We start from the raw sequence: 22,072 nt of genomic DNA, 5'->3' as shown, positions 1-22,072 counted from the left end.
ACCACCAAGTAACCCTTGCCTGGAAGTGCTGAAGGCCACCATGTCCACAATCCTGCTGGGACCTCCACTGGGAGCTGGTCTGCACTGACTCACAGGGGAGGCGGTCCTGGATGTGGGGTAGGAACTCCCAGAGGGCAAGGGTCACAGTGAGCATGAGAAGACAAAGGCCCATCCACCAGTGGACCCTCTGGAAGGATACGGTCAACATCTGGGACTTTTTCCTTATGACTGGGGAAAGTCACACTGTGCCAGCGGCTCTTAATTCATCCTGCATCTCCCCCAGGTTGTCAACAAGGTCCACCCACCCTTCCAGTATCACCCCATCAAACATAGCCCTGCCGTCACTCCATCTCCCTGCCCTGATCTACTGTCTTCATAGGCTCTGTCCACACCTGATCTCTCAGAACGTATTTTGTTGTCTTTACTGATGGTGCCCTGAGAAAGTGAGCTCTGTGAGGGCAGGAATGTGCCTTGTTCACATCTGTGTACCAGCATGTGATCCAGCATGGTCCCTGGCACACAGCTGGTGCTCTTCAGCAATAATTATTGGATGGATGGATGGATGGATGATGGATGGATGGATGTTGGGTGGATGAGTGGATGGATGGATGGATGGATGGATGTATGTTGGGTGGATAAGTGGATGGATGGATGGATGAATTGATGGATGATGGGTGGATGATGGGTGGATGATGGATGGATGGATGGAGGGATGGATGGGTGGATGGATGGATGATGAGTGGATGATGGATGGATGGATGGAGGGATGGATGATGGGTGGGTGGATGATGGATGGATGGATGCATGGATGATGGGTGGATGATGGATGGATGGATTGATGGATGATGGGTGGATGATGGATGGAGGGATGGATGGGTGGATGGATGGATGATGGGTGGATGATGGGTGGATGAGTGGATGGATGGATGGATGTTGGGTGGATGGATGGGTGGATGGATGCATGAATGGATGGATGATGGGTGGATGAGTGGATGGATGGATGGATGGATGATGGGTGGATGGATGGATGGATGGATGGATGGATGGATGGATGATGGGTGGAGGATGGATGGAGGATGGATGGATGGATGGAGGGATGGATGGATGGTGGGTGGATGGATGGATGGATGATGGGTGGATGATGGACGGATGGATGGAGGGATGGATGGATGGATGATGGGTGGATGATGGATGGATGGACAGATGGATGGATGATGGGTGGATGGATGGATGGATAGATGGATGGATGGATGGATGGATGGATGATGGATGGATGATAGATGGATGGAGGGAGGGAGGGAGGGATTGGTGGGTGGATGGATGAATGAGTGGGTGAGTGTCAGCAGCAAGTGGAGGCAGGAGAGTGAAGAAGGAAAGTGAGGAAGTCCCTGTGTTCACCGTCCTAGAACTTGCCCCATGGAGCTCAAGGGTTGGCAGGCACAAGCTCCAGACTACAACAGGAAGTAGAGTGAGCTGCGACATAGCAAAGAGGAGAACCCAGGAGCAGAAAACAAGCACAAGCCCTCAGACCTTCCCGAGAGCCCCAATGGGGGCTTGTCCTAATGTTCAGAGAATAAACCACTTGCAGGGTACCTGGTTCTCACCCAAGTGCTTTGGGTTCTGCAATTCTAGGGCTCTGTGTTCTGCAAGCCCATACTACTGGGAGCCTGCAGTCCTGGGACTCTGAGGTGCTGCTGTCTTTGTGCCATGGTTCCTTGGCTCCATTGTCATGCTCCTCTGTAGGTTCCCCCTGACACACTTCATGGAAGAAGCAGTACACTCACTGGGGCTCCTTCCCCACCCGGGCTTTGGCACTGGGTACTCTTGCCCAGATCCCTGAGTACTCACAGGGGTCACAGCAGAGAGCCCAAGAACCAGGGCCCACACAGGGCTCCCTAGAGGGGTGTCCATGTGCTGGTTTCAGGTGCTGGCGTGGGGCCTCTCCCAGGGAAGGTGCCAGCCCCCACCCGTGGGCACCACCAGCCAGGCCTGAGAACTGATTTGTTTCTCTTGGACCTTAGGAACTGTGGTCCCCAGTCCAGCCCTTCTCAGGAATGTGCTGCGCCCAAGGCAGGGAAGGGCTGTTGAGCTCTGCCCCCTCTGTTCATCTCCTCACTGGATTTGCATGAGCAAGAAAGATAGGCCCAGCAAGGATGAGGGCCCAGCATGGAGGGGCAGAGCCTTGATCCTAGCATCTGGCCCAGACCATGGATGCTAACTGCACCCAGAAGCCAGGCTTCTGCTAGAGAATGGCTGCTGGTGGCCAGGGTCTCAGGGGATGACCTAAGGCATGGGCAGGGCCACACCAAGCCCTAGGAAGCACGTGTGAGCAACCCGTATCTAGGGTTGTGGTTCCATGTGTAAAAGTAACTCCTGCACCAGGAGGGAGGAGCAGGAGGCCTGGGTGTGGGAAAAATCCCCAGCCCAGAGGCCAGGCCCAGCCATGGCTCCTGCTGGCTAGTGACACTGGGTGAGGCCTTGGCCCTTTCTGTCATCCGAGCATGCTGGTGCATGCAGGTGTATGACGGAGGGGGACAGCACAGCTCAGGGAGACGTGGCATCACTCCTGGCTAACTCACAGAGCACTCCTCAGGAGCAGTCACCCGGCCCCTGCTGGGGGAAGAGACAGAAGAGAGGTATGACATGCTGAGTCACACGGACCTGGGACCCACGCTGAGCCCCACCAGGTGATGCCACCCACCCCTCGGGTCTCAGCTTAGATGGTTCCTACCAGGTTGGTCCTCTTGTGGCCCCCCAGCCACACATCCCTTCACCTCCCAGGTTGTCACACCACAGAGCAATCAACGCCTGCCTCGCCCTCTCCAGCTGGCCTGGGGACCCTGTTTCTCTCCTCTCTTGGTCTCTGTTACGCCCTCAGTGCCTGGTACACGGTAGGTCCTTATGAAAGACTGTTGAATGATGGAATGAGCACCTCCAGCAGAGGGGAGCATTTTGGAGCCCCTGGTGTGTGGCCAGCGCCTGTCCACATGGCAACCTGAGGCTGAAGAAGCCTGTTCCCTGTGCCCAGAGGTTTGCAGGCATCTCCAGGCCAGGGTCTGGCTTTTCCAGCTGGGCCCAGGACTGTACTTGCAGAAGGCCTGGCATGATGTGCTGCCCTGGGCCAGGCGCTTCCATCTCTAGGCCCCCAGTGCCCTTGTGTGATCCCAGTGGCCTAGTACTGGGGGAGAGGACAGGAAGGCAAGGGGCTGGGGCGTGAGCAGGGAAAGCTCTGCTCCAGACAGAGGCCAGGGCTTGTCCCAGCACCGGCTTCCCGGCCAGCGGAGTTCAGGGAGCGGGTGGGCCTGGGGGGGCAGAGGTGCTCTCTGCCCCCTGCCCCTTGCTCTTCTCTCGGGGCTTTATTTCTACTGCCAACGTCTAGATGGTACAAGTCAGGCTCTGGCCACAGGAGCTGGGTGAGAGGGGCTGGCTGCGAGAGCTCGGGCTCTGGAAAGAGGCTGCTGTCTCCGTGAGAGGAGGGAAGAGGGGACGGACAAAGGCCAGTGGTGGTAGGAAGGAGCGCCTGAGACCCCGAACGGACTTGCCCCACTGCGGGGGTGTCCAGGCACCCACCTGGCCCTCTCTGGCCCTCATTTCCTCACCAGTGAAAGGGTGTTGGGAGGGGGGTAATGTAAGGGATGAACTCCACTCCCCACTCCAGCCTGAACTGCCTCCAAGGCCTCGGCCAGGACACCACCTACAGGAAGTCCTCCCTGACTGCACTGCCCCATAAGTTCCCAGCTCTCTAAAAGCTCCTGCCGTCAGAATTAGTCATTTTCTCCTGATAATAAGCTGTATTTGGGGCTGCTATTTATGCTTCTGCTAGAAACCACCCTGGACAGGCAGCTCCATCCTCATAGGCTGCCCCTCCAAGGACACAGGCCCTCGTCCATGGAGCTGGAACCCAGCTGCCGCCCCAGCCACACAGCCACAGTGAAGCATGAGGCACCTTTGGGGGCAAGCCAGGTGTGCAGAGGCTGTCCCCACCACAGGTGTGGGGAGCCCACTGTCCGGGGGTCTCGTGCCAGACCTCCACCCTCAGTTCACTTGCCATCCTTGGACCCTCCAGCTCCACCAGGTCCAACAGGAATGACAAACTTGTTTTCCCAGCAGCTTCCATGTCCCCAGGGCCCAGTGAATCACCCCTCCCCACCTGCCCTCTCCCATTGAGTCACCACCCTGTCACCACCCTTGGGTTCTGAGCCCAAGGCCCCTGGAAGCACCCTCTTTCCAACCCACCCAAGCATCGCACTGTGCCCCGTGAATGCAGAGAGGCCCTGGAACTGGGGTGACTTTCTCTCTCTGGGTAGGGGCACAGAGCCCCTCATCACCTGTCTTGTTGGGTGAGACTCCAGCCACCCAAACAAGCCCCAGGGAGCCTGGGAACAGCCAACAGGACAGGTGGCTTTTCCAGGCACAGGATAGAGGCAGAAGTGGGGCCACCTCAGGGGGCACCCACCTGCACCACTCCTAGTTCCCCAAAGGCATGACTATATGACCCTTCCACTTTTGGGCAGGTGCCCCAGGGCCGGTCACTGCTTCAGAGAGAGCACTCGGAGCATGGTCAGGCAGTGTCTCCTCTGATTTCCCAGCATCCGGGATGTGGCCTTCATTTTACCCCAAAGCAAGGGAGAGGAGAGGCCCGGCAAAGGAGCCGGCTCACCAGGGGCATGCTGGGAGGAGGAGCTGGGGGTCTGGAGCCCAGGCCTGACCGTGCTTGGTCTGGCACAGGACCACCCTCACTTCCCCGTCCCTGCTAGTGCAGGTCCAGAGGCCCCGCACAGGGACGGCCAGCAGGTGGGTCTGATCTCTGCCTGTGCCCCCACCTGCTCATGATCAGCAGCCAGCCTGCAGCGCCAGGGCAGGGCAGGATATGGTCTCTGTGAGAGGGCTGCAGGGCCCCAGTGAGCAAGGCCAGGAAACCAGCAGGGAGGGGCTCCTGGCTGGCTGTGCTCGGAGACCCAAGTCACGCAGCACAGAAAGCTTCTCCCGTGAGTGCAGAGAGTCAAGGAGGGGATCTGCCGCCCACCCCTGGGCACCAGACCCCGTAGCCTGCACCGGAGTCCTGGGCACTGGGGGCCCAAAGGTGAGGGTCCTGGGAGCATGGGGGAGGGAGCCTTAGCTGGGGAGGGGTTCTGGGTCCCCGAGGGTGGGAGTCAGAGCAGACAGGTGGAGACCAGGAAGAGCATTCGGTTTCTCCCCTTATAGCGAGGGGCTGAGTTTTTGCCTCCACAGCCCCTGCCTCTCCCCACCAGCCCCACCCTGGCTTGGCACCTTGGATGGTCAGGTCCCGTGTGCGGTCTTCTCACCCCTCACCGGGCCAGTCATGCCTCTCTGCCACCACATCCACACCTGCACCCACACCCGGCTCCTGCTGCCCTCCCCTGCCCCGGGCTCCTCTCCCTGCACCTTGCAAACCTGGCCAGACCACAGCCACCCCCTGCATCCTCATACCTCAGCAGGGACATGTTGCTTCCATGGGGTTCCATGAGGCTCCGTGGGGTTCCAGCACTCCATGGGGTCAACCCAGTACCCTGAGCCCAGAGCCCAGGACAGGGCAGCTCCTCGTCCTCCTGCCTCCCCGCCCCGTGGCACAGCCCTGGGCTCCCGTGGGCACCCGCACAGGCTGCAGTTCTGTTGAAGCAACTATCAACTATTGGTGGGGCGGGGGTGCAAGGACAAAGACATGAGGATGGGGACAAGAGAGGTGGAAGGCCACAGACAAGTGACCCAGGAACAGACAGGCCGTGAAAGGACAGACACACAGAGAGAGAGACAGAGACAGGGACAGATGGAGACACAGAGGCAGCCGGCTGCAGAGGCAGGAGCCAGATGCGACAGACCCTTGTGCAAAGCTGGCCTTGGCTGGGCCCCGAGACGGGAGGGCTGACCCATAACTGGGGGAGGTGACCAAGGGCAGAGGACCCTCCAGCTGGCAGAGACCAGGTGGGAGCGAGGCTGTGGGTGTGGGCCAGGCAGGGTGGGGCAGGTCTGGTCCTGTGCTGACACGTGCACAGGGCAAGCTGGCTACCTGCCCATCCCACCCTCCCACAGCACCTGTCCCGGCTATAAGGCCTCCAGAGGGGAGGTGCCCTCACTGCTCCCAGAGAACACCAGAGATGAAGACGGTCACGCTGCTCCTTGTTGCCCTGGCTGTGGCCACAGGGCCAGGTGAGGGGCTGGGCAGGGTCTGGGTGGGGGCGGGCAGCTCCAGCCTATGTGCCCACCCTGGACCTCAGCCAGGCTGGGCCCCCTAGGCAGGCACCAAACACTGGAAGCCTTGTGCTATAGACCTGTAGGCTCCAGAATCCTCCATTGTGGGATACCAGACTTTTAGAATTTAAAACAAACGAATTTCACAACTTAGTGGATTCACCAACTTACAATATTTCAGAATCTGAGAATCTTAGAATCAACTCATGGAATCACAGACACCCTGAGAGGGGGTCAAGATAGGGTTGTCTTGAGATGCCTCCCCCTGGGGAAAGACAGATGCACGGGGCACCCAGCCCCTGCCGGAGCCCCTCCCTGGTCCCCAACTCCCTCCCAGGACAGCCCTGGAGGTAGCCGAGCCTTTCCCTCCATAGGCTCAGGGCAGCCAAACTAACAGCTCTAGACCCCTTGGGTCCTCAGAACCATCGGCGGTCCACTTGGGGACATCCGCTGGAGTGGGTGACAGCAGTTGTGTCCAGGAGCTGCTCTTAGCATAGCCCAGAGCTCTCCATAGCCCCTAGAGGAAGGGTCTCCTGCAAATCCACACCATTCTTGCTCACATCCCACCAGACGTGGCCCAGGACAGGGCCTCTCCTCCAGCTGGAGTCTGACGGGTCTGAGCAGACATCCCCTGAGGACAAGAGCCTCAGCAGGTCCCAGGGGCCTCAGGGGGCTTGCCTAGGGAGGGGTGGCAGAGTGTTCCATCCAGGAGGGGTCTTTGTGGGCAGGGGACCCAGGCCTTGCAGTCTCCTGAGCCCCCTGACCCCACCCACCAGCCTGGGCACTCCGCTGTCACGTGTGCACAAGCTCCACCAACTGCCGTCAACCCCAGACCTGCTCGGCCAGCGCCCGCTTCTGCAGAACCATGACCACAGGTGAGTGACGTCTGTCCAGGCACCCAAGGGCTATAGGACCACCCCCAGGGCAGTTGGGTGGGGTGATGTTGGTGATGGTTTGGTCATAGTGGCCACAGTGGCCCAGGAGGGTGCGGGTCTGGGGTGTGCCTCGGGTGGCCACGGGGTAAGCTGGGTGGTGTGTGGCGGGCCTGACCGCACCCACCTGTGTGCAGTGGAGCCTTTGACGGGGAACCTGGTGAAGAAGGACTGTGCGGAGGGGTGTGTGCCCACCAACAGCCTGCAGGGCCAGGTCAGCAGCGGCACCGGGGCCACGCTGTGCTGCCAGAGCGACCTGTGCAACGAGAGGCTCTCCAGCGCCGCGCCTGCCCGCACCCCACTCTCCAGCACCCCCCTCAGCCTAGCACCCGCCCTCGGCCTCCTCGCCCTGGTCCTGGCCCCCAACCTGTGATCCCCAGGGCAGGGCCCCATCCCTCACCCTCCCTTTGCAGAGGGTTTCCACACCCCACCCCCCAGCTGTGATGCGGGTGCCAAAGGCGCTGGGCTGGTGCATCCTGGGAGGCCTGGGGCCGGTCCTGGCGGGCATGTAGCAGCTCCCCAGGATGCAAGGACACGCCTTGGCATGGAGGCTGAGGACAGAAGCCACTCTGATCCCATCCAGTTTTGTACTCGTTCTGTTTTCTGTTTATTTTTCTACTCTGACTTCTGCATGGGAATAAATGATTTTTAAGCCAGTGTGGCTGTGTCTGTGCTATTCTGGGTGTGGGGCAGGTCCCCAAGGCTCCAGCAAATGTCACTTGGGACCAGTCATGACAGTAGATGAGTGACGCCTGAAGTGCCACTATCAGCTGCCACCGGGACAGACCCTTGTCAGACACCTCCCCACGGCTCCAGAACTGGAGGGTGCTCCTGAGGTGAGGCTTCAGTAGGAGCACAGGGCAGAGGGCTTGGAGTCCTCCCACGTGCAGCACTCAGCACCAAAGCAAAGACCCAGTTGCTTTGCTGAGACCCGGGTCCATCAGCCTCCAGAGAGGTGGCCTAGTCTGAGCCTTGGAGCTAGGCGCCCACAACCACAGCCCAAGGCAAACCCAGCTGCCTGGCTCAACCCCCTCCACAGGAGCCCAGCAGCCTCCGTGGCAGAGCTCACTAGGGTGGAGCAAGATTGCGGGTGGGGGAGCATGACTCAGAACATATGGGCCAGGTGAGGTCACCCAGAAGCAAGGAGGAGCCTAAGAATAGCGTGGCATCTGAGGCCTGGGTCCTGGGCCCTCTGCCTGGGTCCCGGGCTCGCTGCCTGGGTTCTGGGCTCACTGCCTGAGTTCTGGGCTTGCTTCCTGGGTTCTGGGCCTGCTGCTTAGATTTTGGCAAATTTTCAGGTATGGGGCTGTGAGGTTGAGTGAGAGAGGAGGCACCCAGCAGATGCCCAAGCAAGCAGCCCTCTGGCTCCTGGAGAGGACCAGAGTTTCCAGTCGGCTGGCCCACTGCCCAGCAGCCACCAGCCTCTCAGACCTTCCCAGGGTCAGTGCAGAGTTCTTACACTCACCAGGTTGACACCCTCACCGGCCAGGCCTGGAGGACCCTGTAGTGGCCCAGCCCCCACCCCCTGCAGGCTGTGGAGGGGGCAGCTGCTGGTGGGGGATCAGCGTTCAGTGGTGCTTCTGTCCCGGGCCAGGGCCTCGCCTCTTCATTTGCAAACATCATCGTCACTATCCCCAGACCCAGTGGAGGGCCCAGGGGCCCTGGACAGCTGTAAGAGGAGCGTGATTTGGTGAGGCCATCCTTTCTAACCACACAGCCATCTTGCCTCTCCCGGAACCCAGGGCCGCCATGGAACCTCTCCCTGGAGGGCTGCCCAGCCCTTGGCCAACCCACCCAGGCAAGGTCTTGCAGCCCAGGGCTTGGACTGGGGTGAGCCTCGCTACCTCCATCCTGAGAGCCTCCTTTTCTTCACCCAAGCCCCACCTCCCCAGGGTCTGGTCTGGGTCATCCTGATTGAGTGACTGTGAGGCACTCCACCTCCTGGAGCCTGTTTCCCACGTGTGCTCTTGGCACCCACCTGCTGCAGCCAGCACTCCGCCATGTCACCTGTGGCTGTCACTGGTGGTCCTGGCCTCCCAAAGAGCCACTGCAGGTGCAGGCATTTCCCCCTGGGGCTCCCATTGTGGCAGAGCTATTCTAGACACTGCTGCACTGCTGGAAGCTCCTGCATGCCAGGGCTGGGGCTGGCACGCCCCCTGATGGCCACCTGAGAGACAGGCATTGGGAAGTGCCTAGGACAAGAGAATTCGCTTGCCTACCCAGGCAACTGTGCCCCTTTCTGCCCCACACTAGACAGGCGGTCTGAGGTGCCCCAGGTCCCCATGGCATGGTGAGGAAAGGCATCTGAATGTAGGAGTCGGCAGAGAGCAGAGGGGCAGGAGCACCCGAGCTGCAGACCAATCCCCATTTCCACCTGTGGAAACCAAGGCTAGGAGAGGGGCAGTGACTACTGCCCCACCCACAGCAGGCTGGCCACAGGAGTCTGTGACCAGGAGGACAGGGACAACCACCTCGGGGGAAAGGAGGATGCACTGTGCCTAGTCCAGCCCAGAGACAGGGAGGAATATGCCCCCTACTCCCACCCCATGTAAATCAGTAGTCCAGGGGTGTGGCCCCAAAACTTCAGGAGGGAAGGATGTCGTCTCTCCCCCAGGGTAGCAGAGATGCAAAGGATTACTCAAAGCCCATTTTTTCTGAGCAGTGAAAAGGCCTGAAGGGGTTAATTTCCGTGAACCCTCAAGAGAGAGGCATTCCTCCTCGGCAAATTAACACTGAACTGGGGTCTTCTCTCAGTATTTATTCCCCAAGCCAGAAAGTTACAGAAAAGGAACATAGGTGGTTACAAAAGAACAGTAAGATAATTGTCATGGCAACAATCATTAGGTTTGGCTGCACCAAGGACATCTGCCTTCAGAGCCAGCAATTTTGCTGTGTTACAATTCTTTATCTACAACAGAGACTTTAGCCCGGGGAAAGTTTTTTGTCTTTTGCAAGCTTCACATTTCTATGCGTAATTCTAAAAAGTTAGTCTATACCTGAAACTACAGGGCCTTGGAAGCTAGGTCCTGTGAAATACATTTGCTTTATAAATGTTAGTATTCTCCACAAAGGAGGAGTTCCACCTGGTGGGTCAGGCAAGGCTTTGAAAAGCCGTGACAGATAAAAAGACAGCCTAGGCAGGATGAGTGGGACTATGTGTGGGCCCTGGGCAAAGGCCCAGAGGTGGGGAATGACCTGCACAATCTGCAGCAGGGTCTGTGGACCCCAGACCCAAGAACATCTGTTTTCCTTACAGCCCAGTCAGGCCTGGATTCTCACCAGAGAGGAAGGTGCATTATTCAGCTGGGTCAGAGGAGCTCAAGCAGGGCTGTGACCAAGCACCTCCCTGAACGCCCGGCCTGGGCACCTGGGTCCTATAGAGGGGCTCAAGGGGCAGCCCCTGCTGCGACTCCCACAGCCAGCCACCCTGCCCAGGAGCAGCTGGATGTAGCTTATGCTGAGTCCTCTCTCTTTCCTGCCATGGACGAGCAGGTCTGGGAGGGGCTGCATGGTCTCTCCTCCAGGAAAGAGATTCTCAGAGCTTTTGGTTTGACTGATCTTCTCTGTTGTTTTTACTTTTCTATTTCATTGATTTTTTTTCTCTCTGTTTTTTATAACTTCCTTTATTTTGCTCACTTTGCGTTTGCTTTGCTGTTTAGATTCTAGCTTCTGAGGGTGGAAGTTTAGGTCATTCTTTAGAGACTGTTCTTTTCTAATACAAGCATTAGTATTAAACTTCCCTTGAGGCCTTGCCCACGTTGCACCCACTAACGTGGCTGGATTGTGTTTTCAATGTCATTCAGTTGCAAATTTTTATGATTTCCGCCTTGACCTGTAGGTTATTTAGAAATGTGTTGTACTCATTTTTTAAGTATTTGGGGATCTTACAGATATCTTTCTGTTACTAATTTACAATTTAATTCCTTTGTAGCCCAAGAAAATAATTTTTATGATTTCAATCCTTGTAAATTTATTGAGATTTGTTTCATGGCCCAGAATATGGTCTATTTTGGTGAATGTTATTGGTAGATAAAGGTGTCTTCTCCTTCTGTGGGAGAAGTGTTCTATAAATAACAAATAGGTCATGTTGTTTGGGAGCATTGTCCAAGTGTTTATCCTTACAGACCTTCTGTCTACTTCCTCTACCAGTTATCAAGAGAGGAGTGTTGAAATCCCAGCTGTCAGAGTGCATTTTCCTTATCTCCTTTCAGTTCTATCAGGCATTTGTTTTCTGCTTTGTGTATTTTGAAGCTCAAGTGTTATGTGCATGAGCATTTAGGATTGTGATTGTTATGTCCTCTTCATGAACTGACTCCTTTATCATTTGGTAATGTCCCTCTTTATTCCTGGTTATATTCTTTGCTCTAAACCTGCTTTGTCAGATATTAATGTAGTCAGTCTGCTTTATTTTAATTGGTGTTAGCAAGGTATACTTTCCCCATTCTTTTACTTTTAACCTATTTGTCTTTTTGTATGTCCAGTGGGTTTCTTGACAACAGCATATATTTGGCTGTTTCTCTTTTTATCCAATCTGACTACCTCTGATTTTTTGGTTGGTGTGTTTAGGCCACATAGTGTCATTATTAGTGTGGTTGAATTTAAATCTATCACCATGCTGTATGTTTTCTATCTGTCTCATCTGTTACTTTTTTCTTTTTTTCCTCTTTTTCCATCTTCTCTTTAACAGGTCAATTTTTTTATTATTCTATTTTATCTACTTCATTGATTTATTATCTAGAGCTATTTGTTTTATTTTTACTTTTTTAGTGGTTACTTTAGTGTTTTAGTACACATCTTTAACTTACTATAGTATAACTTCCAGAAATATTATACCATTTCACATATGGTACAATAAATTTACAATAGTGTACTTCTGTTTTACCCTCTCTTTATCTACTATTGATACATAATTTACTTACACATTTGCTAGAAATTCCATAATACATTGTTATTATTTTTGCTTCAAGAAATCAATTATCTTCTAAAGTGATTCAAAAATAAGAAAAAAAATACCTTATTGTTCTGGTGGTCTTCATTTCTTTGTGTAGATTCATATTTCCATATACTGTAATATAATGTCCCTTCTGCCTGAAGCACTTTCTTTGACATTTCTTCTAGTGTTAGTCTGCTAGTGCTACTTTTTTCTGCCTTTGTATAACTGAAAAATTCTTCATTTCACCTTCATTTTTCAAAGATATTTTTGCTGAGTATATAATTATAAATTGACTGGTGTGGTTTGGTTTTGTGTTTTGGGGTTTTGTGGGGCTTTTTAAATTTTTTTATTTATTTTTAATTGACATGGATTGATTGTACATATTTATGGGGTACAGAATTATATTTCAGTACATGAGTACAATGTGTGATGATCAAATCAGGGTAATTAGCATATTCATCATTGTTTTGACAGCATTTGAGCTCCCCTCTTCTAGCCATTTGAGAACATACAACAAATTATTGTTAATTTTGGATGCCTAGCACTATGTGGGGTATTTGTTTTCTTTTTGTTTTTGGTATTATAAACACTTATTTGTGTTGACTTGCATTGTTTCTGACAAGAAATCACTGCCATCCTTATCTTTGACATTCTGTACATAATATCTGTTTAAAATTTTTTCTCTTTATCACGGGTTTTAAGTAATTTGATTACGATATGCTTTGATGTGGTATTTTCATATTTCTAGTGCTTAGGGGCTCATTGAGTTTCTGGGTTCCATGGGTTTACAGATTGCATCAAATCTGAAAACATTTTGGACATTATTTTCCTATTTTAATTTTCCTTTTGTTTTCTCCTTCCTTTCTGGGACCCCAATGACACATATCAGGCCACTTGACATCGTCCCACAGCTCCTTGATGCTGTGTTCATTTTTCTCAGTCTTTTTTCCTACTGTGATTCCTTTTCAGTCATTTCTAATGCTGTGTCTTCAAGTTCATTAATCTTTTTTCTGTAGTCTGATCTATTGTGACTCCTATCCAGTGTATTTTTTTCAACTTTTGAAGTTTGATTTGTGTCTTTTTAAAATCTCCTGTGCCCTCCGCCCCTGACATGTTCATGTTCCCCTGTGACCAACACAGGGAAGGGGAACCTGAGCTGGGGGAATGTAAGGCCTTGAGCTGAAGCCCAAGCAAACAGCTCTATCTGTAGCTCACGGATGTGTGTGCCTATGCTTGTTTTGCAGAACAGCATGCCCCCAAAATCAATCATGAAGCTCCTGACCACCAACAAGTTTTGAGGGCTCCCTCTGGGCCCAAATACAACCTAGGCTTCAAAAACTGTAAGAGCATATTCCATTCATCCAATTCAAACCGAACAAGTTTGCATCCTCCATGTGCGTAAGAGGACCTAAACGAGGACCTGGGCAGGGAGTTGACCGAGAACCTAGTCTATATAAGATACCACCTTTTCTTTGTTCGGAGAGACAGTGCTTTGGGAATTACCTACAGTGTACTCCATTACTTGCTACAGGTAACAAACCCTCCTATCCAGACTTCCGGGCTTGGTGGCATTCGTTCTGTCACGCTCACGGAGAGAGGGACCCCTCGAGTCTGGTAACACCTTCTACCTTCTTGAACTCATGAAATATACTTGTAATGTCTATTTTAATGTCTTTGTCTCCTAATACTTCATCTGAGTTATTTCTGGGACTGTTTCTAGGAGTTAATTTTTCTTCCCATTGCAGTCACATTTTCCTGCTTCTTTGCATGCCTGGTGATGTTTAATCGATGCCAGGTATTTTTAATCAGACGAATTTTATATTGTTGGGTGCTGGCTATTTTTAATATTCTTTTAAATAATTTTGAGTTTTGTTCTGGGACTAAGTTCTAGGATTGACTCCAGTGAAGGTCCTTGGAGACCACTGGATCCTTCCAGGATGGCTTTTAAGCTCCTTTGGGTGAGAGCAGCATGGGCTGATGCGGCCCCACCTTGGAGACAGCTCCTTTCGAGTGCTCGGCAGGGGGTGTGTTCTGAGGTTCCTCCTGGAGATTGTCCCCCTGCTCCTTCCCAGTGGTTCTCTCCACGTCTTGGGCAGCTCCTCAAATGCATGCACTAGCCGGTCCTCAGCGGAGGACTCAGGGCAACCCCGTGGATTCTGGCCACCCTGGCCTCCCGGAATCCTGCACTCTGACCCCCCAACGGGGAGGCTGTGGACTCTGTGTGGGTCCCTCCCTGGCTGCACCCGGGTCCCTTCATCTGTCTCCCTCCATTGTGTGATCGGTGCCCGGGGCTGCCTGTTGAGCTATGTCTGAAAAAGCATTATTTTGTATGTTTTGCCCCGTTTGTAGTCGTTGGAGGCGAGATGGTAAATCCGCTCGCGTTCGCTCACCACGTGTGACGCCGAAGCCCAGGACACACCGGTTGTGACCATGCGCGCCCCTCCCCCATTAGACCATGCGCTGCACCACGGTGGGACCGTCTGGGAACGTCTGTGGGTTTTACTCCCTGCCGTATTCCCAACTCCTGGCACATGGGGGGCGCGTCACCATTGGGCACACGGGGTGACCAGCCGTCCCAGTCTGTCCCGGACTGAGGGGTTCCTCGGGACTTAGCCGGTAGGCGCAGGGGCTCGGTGTCTAGCGCCCCCCAAAATGTGCAATCTCTTCTAAAGAAAAAATGAACTTTTAGGGTCGAAGAAAATGTTTTTTCTTTCTCACATCAAAAAAATGAAAATTTCAGGGCCCACGAAAATCTATTAAGTTTTGCCTAAAACAGAACAAAAAAAATAAGACGAAGTACAGCATTTAAATTTATGTAAACGTGATTACTTCATGTCGACGGTGGGGCCAGCGCGGAGACGTCGCCGGCCGAGGGCGCGGGGCGAGGAGGGCGCGGGCAGGGGACATCGTGCGCGCTTGGTGGCTCCCGCGGCGGCCCGCAGCAGAAGGTCCGCGAAGTGTGGGGCGGGGGCGCAAGGGCCTGATTTCACTAGTGCGGCTGCGGGGACGTCGGGACCCAGGGGACCCTCGGTGGTTGGCTCCCCGGGGGCGGGGCCTGCGATGCGCGCTCCTGACGGCGGCTCCAGGGGCGGGGCCTGCCGTGTGCGCTCTCGGTGGGCGGCTCCAGGGGCGGGGCCTGCGGCGCGCGCTCTCGGCGGGCGGCTCCGGGGGCGGGGCCTGCCGTGTGCGCCCTCGGTGGGCGGCTCCGGGGGCGGGGCCTGCGGTGTGCGCTCTCAGTGGGCGGCTCCCAGGGGCGGGGCCTGAGGGGCGGGGCGGGGCGGAGCGGGGCGGAGCGGGGCGGAGCGGGCGGGCGCGGCTGGCGGCCCCGGCTGGGGAGCCAGCGCGGGCGGCGGTGCGGCAGGGGCTCTGCGGGGCTCTGCGGGGCGCACCGCACACGCAGAGTCAGGCGGCGGCGGGGACCGGCGGGCGGCCGCGGGTGAGTCCGGGGCGCAGCGGAGCGTCAGCGTGGTGAAGGTCGCGGCGAGGTCGCCCGGATACCCCGCCCGCGCCTGGGAGCCCTCCCCTCGGCCGACCGCCGACTTTGGGGAGGGTCTCTCCGACAGGGACGGGAAGCGCCCGAGCCGCAGGCCTGGCCTGACTCAGCACTCCGCCACCCCGGGGTTGACGGCCGGGAACTGGGTCACGGAAGATGGATGCTGTCGTTCTCGGGAAGCGGGGCGGGGGCCCGAGAGTCCCCGTGCAGGCCCCTTACCAGAAAGTGGCCATCTCCATCCGAAACGCCAGACCCAGATCTGGGCGTTCCTCCTCCTGTGGCCCCCGCGCCGCCGGGACGCATTCGGAGTGCGTGTCCCCTGCGAGCTGACAGCTCATCCTGCGGCAGCTCCCGCGGTGGCGGTGGCGGTGGCGGTGGCGGAGGCTCAGACCCGAGAGCCCCACCAAAGGCCCTGGAGGCCTTTCTGGCAGAAGAGGTCCAACGCAGGGACACAACAGGAGCAAGGAGAGGGGGAGTCCCGGGCCCGGCGTGGGGAGGGGGCCGTGTGCCAGGCTCCCATCCCTGGGTGAAGTCCTGGTGCTAGCCTGGCATGCAGGGCCCCTCTGGCCTCGCCCCACCTCCCCACTTCCTCCGCTTCTCTAGCACTGCCCCTTCCCTCCCTCTCCCCCAATCGTGCAGGTCGTTTTAGACTTTCACAGGTGCTGGTCTCCGGATGGAATGTCCTAACCCCTGCTCCACTCTTGTCCCATCTCAAGTGTCCCCTCATCCAGGAAACCCTCTCTGACACCCACTGAACTGGGTGGCTTCTGCCCACGCACTCCCCTGCCCATCACCCCCGTGGATCCCTTGGGTCCGGCACCGACCACCTGTCTTTGTCATCCTCTGTGCAGGGCTGCAGCTCCCCCAGTAGACCGGGAGCTCCAGGAGGGCAGGGGGCAGTCCCACCTGCTCTGTGTCCTGCCCCAGCCCGGACCTCAGCCAGATCCAGGACCAGCTGCCGATAGCCACCCCACTCCCACTCTGCCCTCTTGCTTCCAGCCATGGCGCCCCTGCTCACCCTGTTCCTGGGGACCCTGGTGGGCCTACCACTGGGTAAGCTGGACAGAGGACAGAGGGATAGAGCCACATTTGGGGCCAGGCAGGCTGAAAGTGGGGAGGGAGGCCAGAATTTCCAATGCCTACCTCACCACCAGCTGTTCTGTTGTGGGGAAGGTGATGGGCTGGGGGTCTGATGGGCTAAGGAAGGGGCCTCTACCTGTTCTGTGACCCCTGGCCGCCCGCCCACAGTGCAGGCCCTGGACTGCCATGTGTGTGCCTACAATGGAGACAACTGCTTCAACCCCATGCGCTGCCCTGCCATGGTTACCTACTGCATGACCACGCGTACTTGTGAGTCTGTGGGAGCACCACCTCAGCCCTGCCAGGGAGCAAGAGGGGGAAGGCTCTACCCTGCCCCTGAGGGTGTGGGGGAGACAGGAGGGAGGCCCCACCTGTCCTGGGATTCTTTCTGGGAGCACTGAGCTGGGAGGTGGCCCTGCCCTAATGGCCCTGCATACTGGGCTTGGGCCACCTGGGGTTGTCCGCCCCTCTCAGGGGAGCCGCCTCACCTCCCTAACCCTCTGCAGATGACACCCCGACCCGAGTGAAAGTGAGCAAGTCATGCGTGCCCAGTTGCTTCGAGACCGTGTACGACGGCTACTCCAAGCATGCCTCCACCACTTCCTGCTGCCAGTACGACCTCTGTAATGCCGCTGGCTTCACCGCCCCAGGGACCCTGGCCCTGGCCCCCATACTCGTGGCCACACTCTGGGGTCTACTCTAAAGCTCTGGACCCCCAGGGAGACCCAATCAGACAAAGCTCCCCACAGACACAGCTCCTCAACCTGCACCCTCTCACGCTGCACACCCCACCAGCTTTCTCCCCTTCCAAGACCCCCTCAACCACACCCATGGCCAGGTCTGTCTGCAAAAGAACTTCACACCTTCCCACCCACCCACAGGGCCTCACTTCAAGGCCATGATCTTTTATTATTAAAAGGCTGACATGTGGGACTGGACCTCCCAAAGGTGTCTGGCCCTGTCGGAGACCTCGGCCCCTCCTCTGTCCAGGGATGGGGGCTTCTGGCAAAGTGCTGTTTATGTGGGGGCTCAGTGGGCCAAGGAACATGGGAGTCGTGGCCAAACCCCACCTTCTTGGCTGCCCTGGGAGCAAGGCCCTGCCTGGGTCTGCCCAGTAGGTGGGCTGGAGCAGGAGAAGCAATCAGGATTCCGCTGTGGGGACGGGGCAGTCCTAGGAGGAAGGGACTCCAGGCTTCAGGAGGGCTGTCTCTGTGCTTCCTACGGAGGCCAGGAGCTCCCCAGGGCAGGTGTGGGATTGAGGCCATGTGAGGAAGGCCTCTGTCACTGCCAGCTGTCCTAGAGATACGTGCCAGGCCTGGTCTTGGAGCAGCCCTTGGCAGGGGAGGGCGTAGCTTGGCTTCAGCAGGCCTTTGAGGCCCCTCCAGCCCCAGAAGGCTTTTCCGGGTTCAGCGAGGAATGGGTGCCCTTTTGCTCGGCCAAACCCCTTGGCCTTCCCTGCCCCTCCCCTCCCGGTGCTGGGCCAGTGCAGGAGCCTGAGGCTGGCAGGAACGTGGCGGTGGGTAGGCCGCACTATGTTTGGTGGGGCCTGAGTGCTGCCCAGGGCCAGAGCTATTCTGGGCGGGCAGGCCGGGCGAGCCACAGAGGCCTGGTCCTCAGCCCCAGCAGCCTGCGGGGCGGGGCACGGGGGCACGGGGAGTCCCCAGACCAAGACTGCCACTCACTCCCTAAGAGCAGCCGCCCCCCTCCCCCTGGGCTGGCTGTGAGGTGGGGGAATCCCGACGGGGCGAGCGTGCAGGGAGCCAGCCTGGGTGCTCGCCTGTGGCCCGCCCGAGGGTCTCGTGGGCTCTTCTGCCTGGACTGAAGCACCCTTGCTGGGAGTTGGGGCCTATAGGGACCCCGTTCCTTCCCAGGTTTGGGAGGCAGGGATCTGCCCAACGCCAGCCATTCCAGATTCATTTGGCCCAGGGAGCACTTGACCCTCTTGAGGGAGGCTGGATGTCTGGTGCCCTGTCACACAGCACCTGAGGCCTCCTCACCTGACCCATGTCCCCAGCTCTGATGTCCACAGAGGAGCCCTCTCAAGCTGTCCCAGCCCAGGTGGGCAGAATGGTGGCAAATGTGCATGTGGTGGGATTGCCCCTGGCCCAAAGCATGGCCCTTATCAGGGGAGCCAGAGCCGGAACTTGCATCTTGAGATCTTTGCTCCAGGACCCATGGAGCTTGGGGGATGGGGGTTTCTCTGGGACTAGGACTCCGCAGGACTGGGACAACACATGGCGGGAAGTCCTCATGCAGGTCAGGATTCTGTTCCTGGGGCTGGGGTAGTTTTCTGGCCTGTTTCCTCATCTGGAGGACAGGATGTTGGGGGGCGGGTGTCCTTTGCTGAAGGCTCACCCACTTCCTCATGAGACAAGACAGTATGGCGTCTCTTGCAGAGGGGCTTGGGTGGGAAGGTGCCTGTGGGTTGGGGGACATTTGACTTCCCAGAGGTCATCCTGGAGGGAGGGCAGGCTTCACAGCAGGCCAGGAGGTGGGAAGGCGTTGTAAACAGTACGGGTGGCCCTGGACTCCCCCCTGCCCACCCCCCAGGGGCTGTGGGTCTAGTGCTTACCCGAGCCCCTCCCTGGGGGAGGCTGGGAGGAAACCAGGTGTCACCTAGGCTGGGAGGAAACCAGGTGTCACAGGACCCCAACAAGGGGTCAGCCTCAGGACAGTGACCAGATAGGCCTCAGGATGCTGGCTGGGAGGGAGGGCAGGTGTGGGCCCTCCAGCCCAAGGCGGCTCCTGACTCAGTGCCGAGGCCTGGGAAGCAATCATTACCCTGCCTGTGCAAGTCCTCTGTCCTGAGTCAGGTGGCATCCTGGCCAGAGCTGGGCGGGGCCGCAGGATGGATCCACCCAGACGGGACCATGGGAGCGTGGAGCGCTGCAGTGTTGGCAGGCAGCTTCTCACGCCTGCCTCCCACGCCCCTCTGTCCATCTGTCCCCCGCCCTGAGGTGGTCCAAGCCCAGCACTGACGGCACTGCCCTCCCTGCCCCCACCCCACACCCCAGTCGGAGTTCTGCCTGCTGGCCTGTTCTAGGTACCCAGACAGGGCGCACGGCTAATGCTCGGCCCTCTAGTGGGAAGTGTGTGGCACTGCAGCGGCAGGGACCTGGAGCAGCAGGACCAGTGAGGGTCAAACCGGTCAGCTTGTCCTGATAGCGTCGGTGATGGCAATGGCTAGCCTTGCAAGGCAGAAACCATTAGCACGCCCCTTTAATGGACTAGGAAACCGAGGCACGGAGAGGGGAAGTGGTTGCAACCAGGCACACTGGTCTCCCTACCCTCCCACCACCCCCTGCCCCACTGTGCTCTCTTCTCTCACCAGCTGGGGTTCCTCAGAGGCTCTGCACCCCCAAGTCCGGGAGGGGGAAGGTGGATTTATAAACTTAAGAGAATTTTAGCATGTTAAGTGATTATAAGAGCTTAGGATCAGGAAAGCAAGAAGGAAAAAATAAGGATCAGAGGTTTGAAAAGCTGTATGGGCTGGAGTCGGGGTGTCCAGCCCTGTGTATGGACGTGAGGGAGGGGATACAGGGGGCTGGGGGAGGACCGACAGAAACAGGGACCCCCAAGATGGAGAGATGCTCAGGGCTGTTTGTTGCCACTCCCGATGGAGTCTGCAATCTGGAAGCAGCCTGGGTGTCTTGGGAGAGACTGCTTGAATGTGCTGTGGTACCCTGGGCTAGCACATACGCTCCTGGAATATGACAAAGCGACTCAGGAGAAATGGGAGCTGCAGGCACAGGCCTGGAGGCTCCGCCAGGTCAGCCTCAGTGGTGGTGAGCACGCTACGGGGGTGCAGGGAAACCAGCAGACCGCCCCAACCGCTCATGAGCCGCTGGCATCCTCAGGAGCTGCACGTGGAAAAGGGGAGGCCAGACTAGCTGCTTCTTTATCTCCCTGTGTAGTGACCGATTTGTTGCAATAAATGTTTATTTTATTCATTATTCTAAAACCTGAAAAGGGTAAACAAAACAAAACAAAACATCGAGAGGCCCTTGTCTTTACATGCTGTGCCTTCCTGTGTGTGCTTTGCCCAGTCCTGCAGCTCTGGGGACCTGGGGCTTCTTATCCACAGCTCCAAGTCTCAGTTGTCTCATTGATGAGGTGGGGATGATAGTTCCCCCTCAGCTGGTCATGGGTGTGAGCGCCCAGCTCAGGGCCTGCACACATGAGGATGCACACTGCCCCACTGCCCTTTCCCTCCTACCTAACTTCCTGCGGCCCGGTGCTTCCCAGGGTCGTGCCCCTGCCAGCAGCTAACCCTACGCCCTGACCCTAACTGGAACACGGAATTCCACCTTCAGGCCGTAGCTCTGTCCTTGCTACCACTATGTCCCCAGCACTTAAGAGAAGTCCGGTCAGTATTTCTCACCAAATGAATGAAAGAATGACGGACACATGTGTCTGCCCTTCTCTCTGGCCCCAGTGCCTCGGCTGGAGCTCAGGCCTCACCTTTCCAATCTGGTGTGGCTGGTTCTCCTAGCTCCATAAATCCTGGCCTGGCCTCGGGGACAGCCCAGGCGCTTGGAGGGGGGCAGACGGGATTCCTGGGGCTCGTTGGGAATTGTCCCTGGTTCCACGGAAGAGAGGCAGACAAGGCCCTGGGGAGGGCTGGGAACAGGGCTGGGTGCAGGACCCCTCCTCTGGCTTCCTGGTTCCTGACCCCAGCTTCTTGACTTCCCCTGGGAGGAGGGTCTTAATCTGCCAGACCCCCTTTCAGGATCTCCCTCCCTTGTGTTCCCCCCAGTTCCCCAGCCTTAAGGAGCTTACCAGACAGATGGGTGGACAGAAGCCACTTGGACATCCAGAGCAGACACAGCGGCTCCTGGTTGGCAGGGCTGACTCCCTACAGACGGCCCCCTCCATGGTCCCCCAGCGCCCTGCCAGCTTCCTTCAGAATGGTGTGGCTGGCAACAGCTCCTGTTCTCCAGGGCGACCCTCTGGGCTCTTACCTCATCCTTAGGGCTCTTTTTTGCCACCCCCATCCCCCCACCACTGGGAAAACACCTGCAGGTCCTCGGCCCCTCAGTAAAGGTTGTATGGCAATCCTTGCTGCTCACTCTGAGAGGGCAGCTCACGCCCACGCCTCACGCTTTCCCAGCCTGGGAGGGGTCGGATGGAGCTGGGGGCCCCCTTTGCAGAAGGAGGAGCTCTGGCCTCTTTGGAGGAGATCTGGCGATCTGACTCTCTCCAGGCTGGGCGTGTGACCAAGCTCTGGTTTCCAGCCACCCTCAGCTCCACCTGCACTTTTGGGGGACAGGGCTGGGTGGGCTGCTGTGCCAGACCCTCTTCCCATGCCACCCGAGGGAGGCTGGCCTGTGTGCTGACTGTCTGCCCTGTGCCAGGCCGTCTTGCATGATCCTTGGTCCGGTGACCTGGGATTATCCCTACCTTACAGACAAGGAAAGAAGGCCC

General features: G+C 56.9%; 2 protein-coding genes across 2 annotated transcripts; both read left to right on the top strand.

Annotated features, from left to right (window-relative positions):
- Positions 1 to 6,081: 6,081 nt before the first annotated feature.
- Positions 6,082 to 7,798, top strand: LY6D (lymphocyte antigen 6 family member D). Its single transcript, XM_063079998.1, has 3 exons — positions 6,082 to 6,168; positions 6,987 to 7,085; positions 7,280 to 7,798. The coding sequence occupies exons 1-3, from the start codon at positions 6,117 to 6,119 to the stop codon at positions 7,513 to 7,515; spliced, it is 387 nt and encodes a 128-aa protein (XP_062936068.1). The 5' UTR covers positions 6,082 to 6,116; the 3' UTR covers positions 7,516 to 7,798.
- Positions 7,799 to 15,399: 7,601 nt separating this feature from the next.
- LYNX1 (Ly6/neurotoxin 1) lies at positions 15,400 to 17,586 on the top strand. The gene is made up of 4 exons (XM_063079928.1): positions 15,400 to 15,511; positions 16,420 to 16,621; positions 16,817 to 16,918; positions 17,155 to 17,586. The coding sequence occupies exons 2-4, from the start codon at positions 16,570 to 16,572 to the stop codon at positions 17,349 to 17,351; spliced, it is 351 nt and encodes a 116-aa protein (XP_062935998.1). The 5' UTR covers positions 15,400 to 15,511; positions 16,420 to 16,569; the 3' UTR covers positions 17,352 to 17,586.
- Positions 17,587 to 22,072: the final 4,486 nt, after the last annotated feature.

Source organism: Cynocephalus volans, chromosome 15 (assembly GCF_027409185.1).
Source record: "Cynocephalus volans isolate mCynVol1 chromosome 15, mCynVol1.pri, whole genome shotgun sequence".
NCBI classification, from domain to species: domain Eukaryota; kingdom Metazoa; phylum Chordata; class Mammalia; order Dermoptera; family Cynocephalidae; genus Cynocephalus; species Cynocephalus volans.
This window is presented reverse-complemented; position numbering and strand designations above follow the sequence as displayed.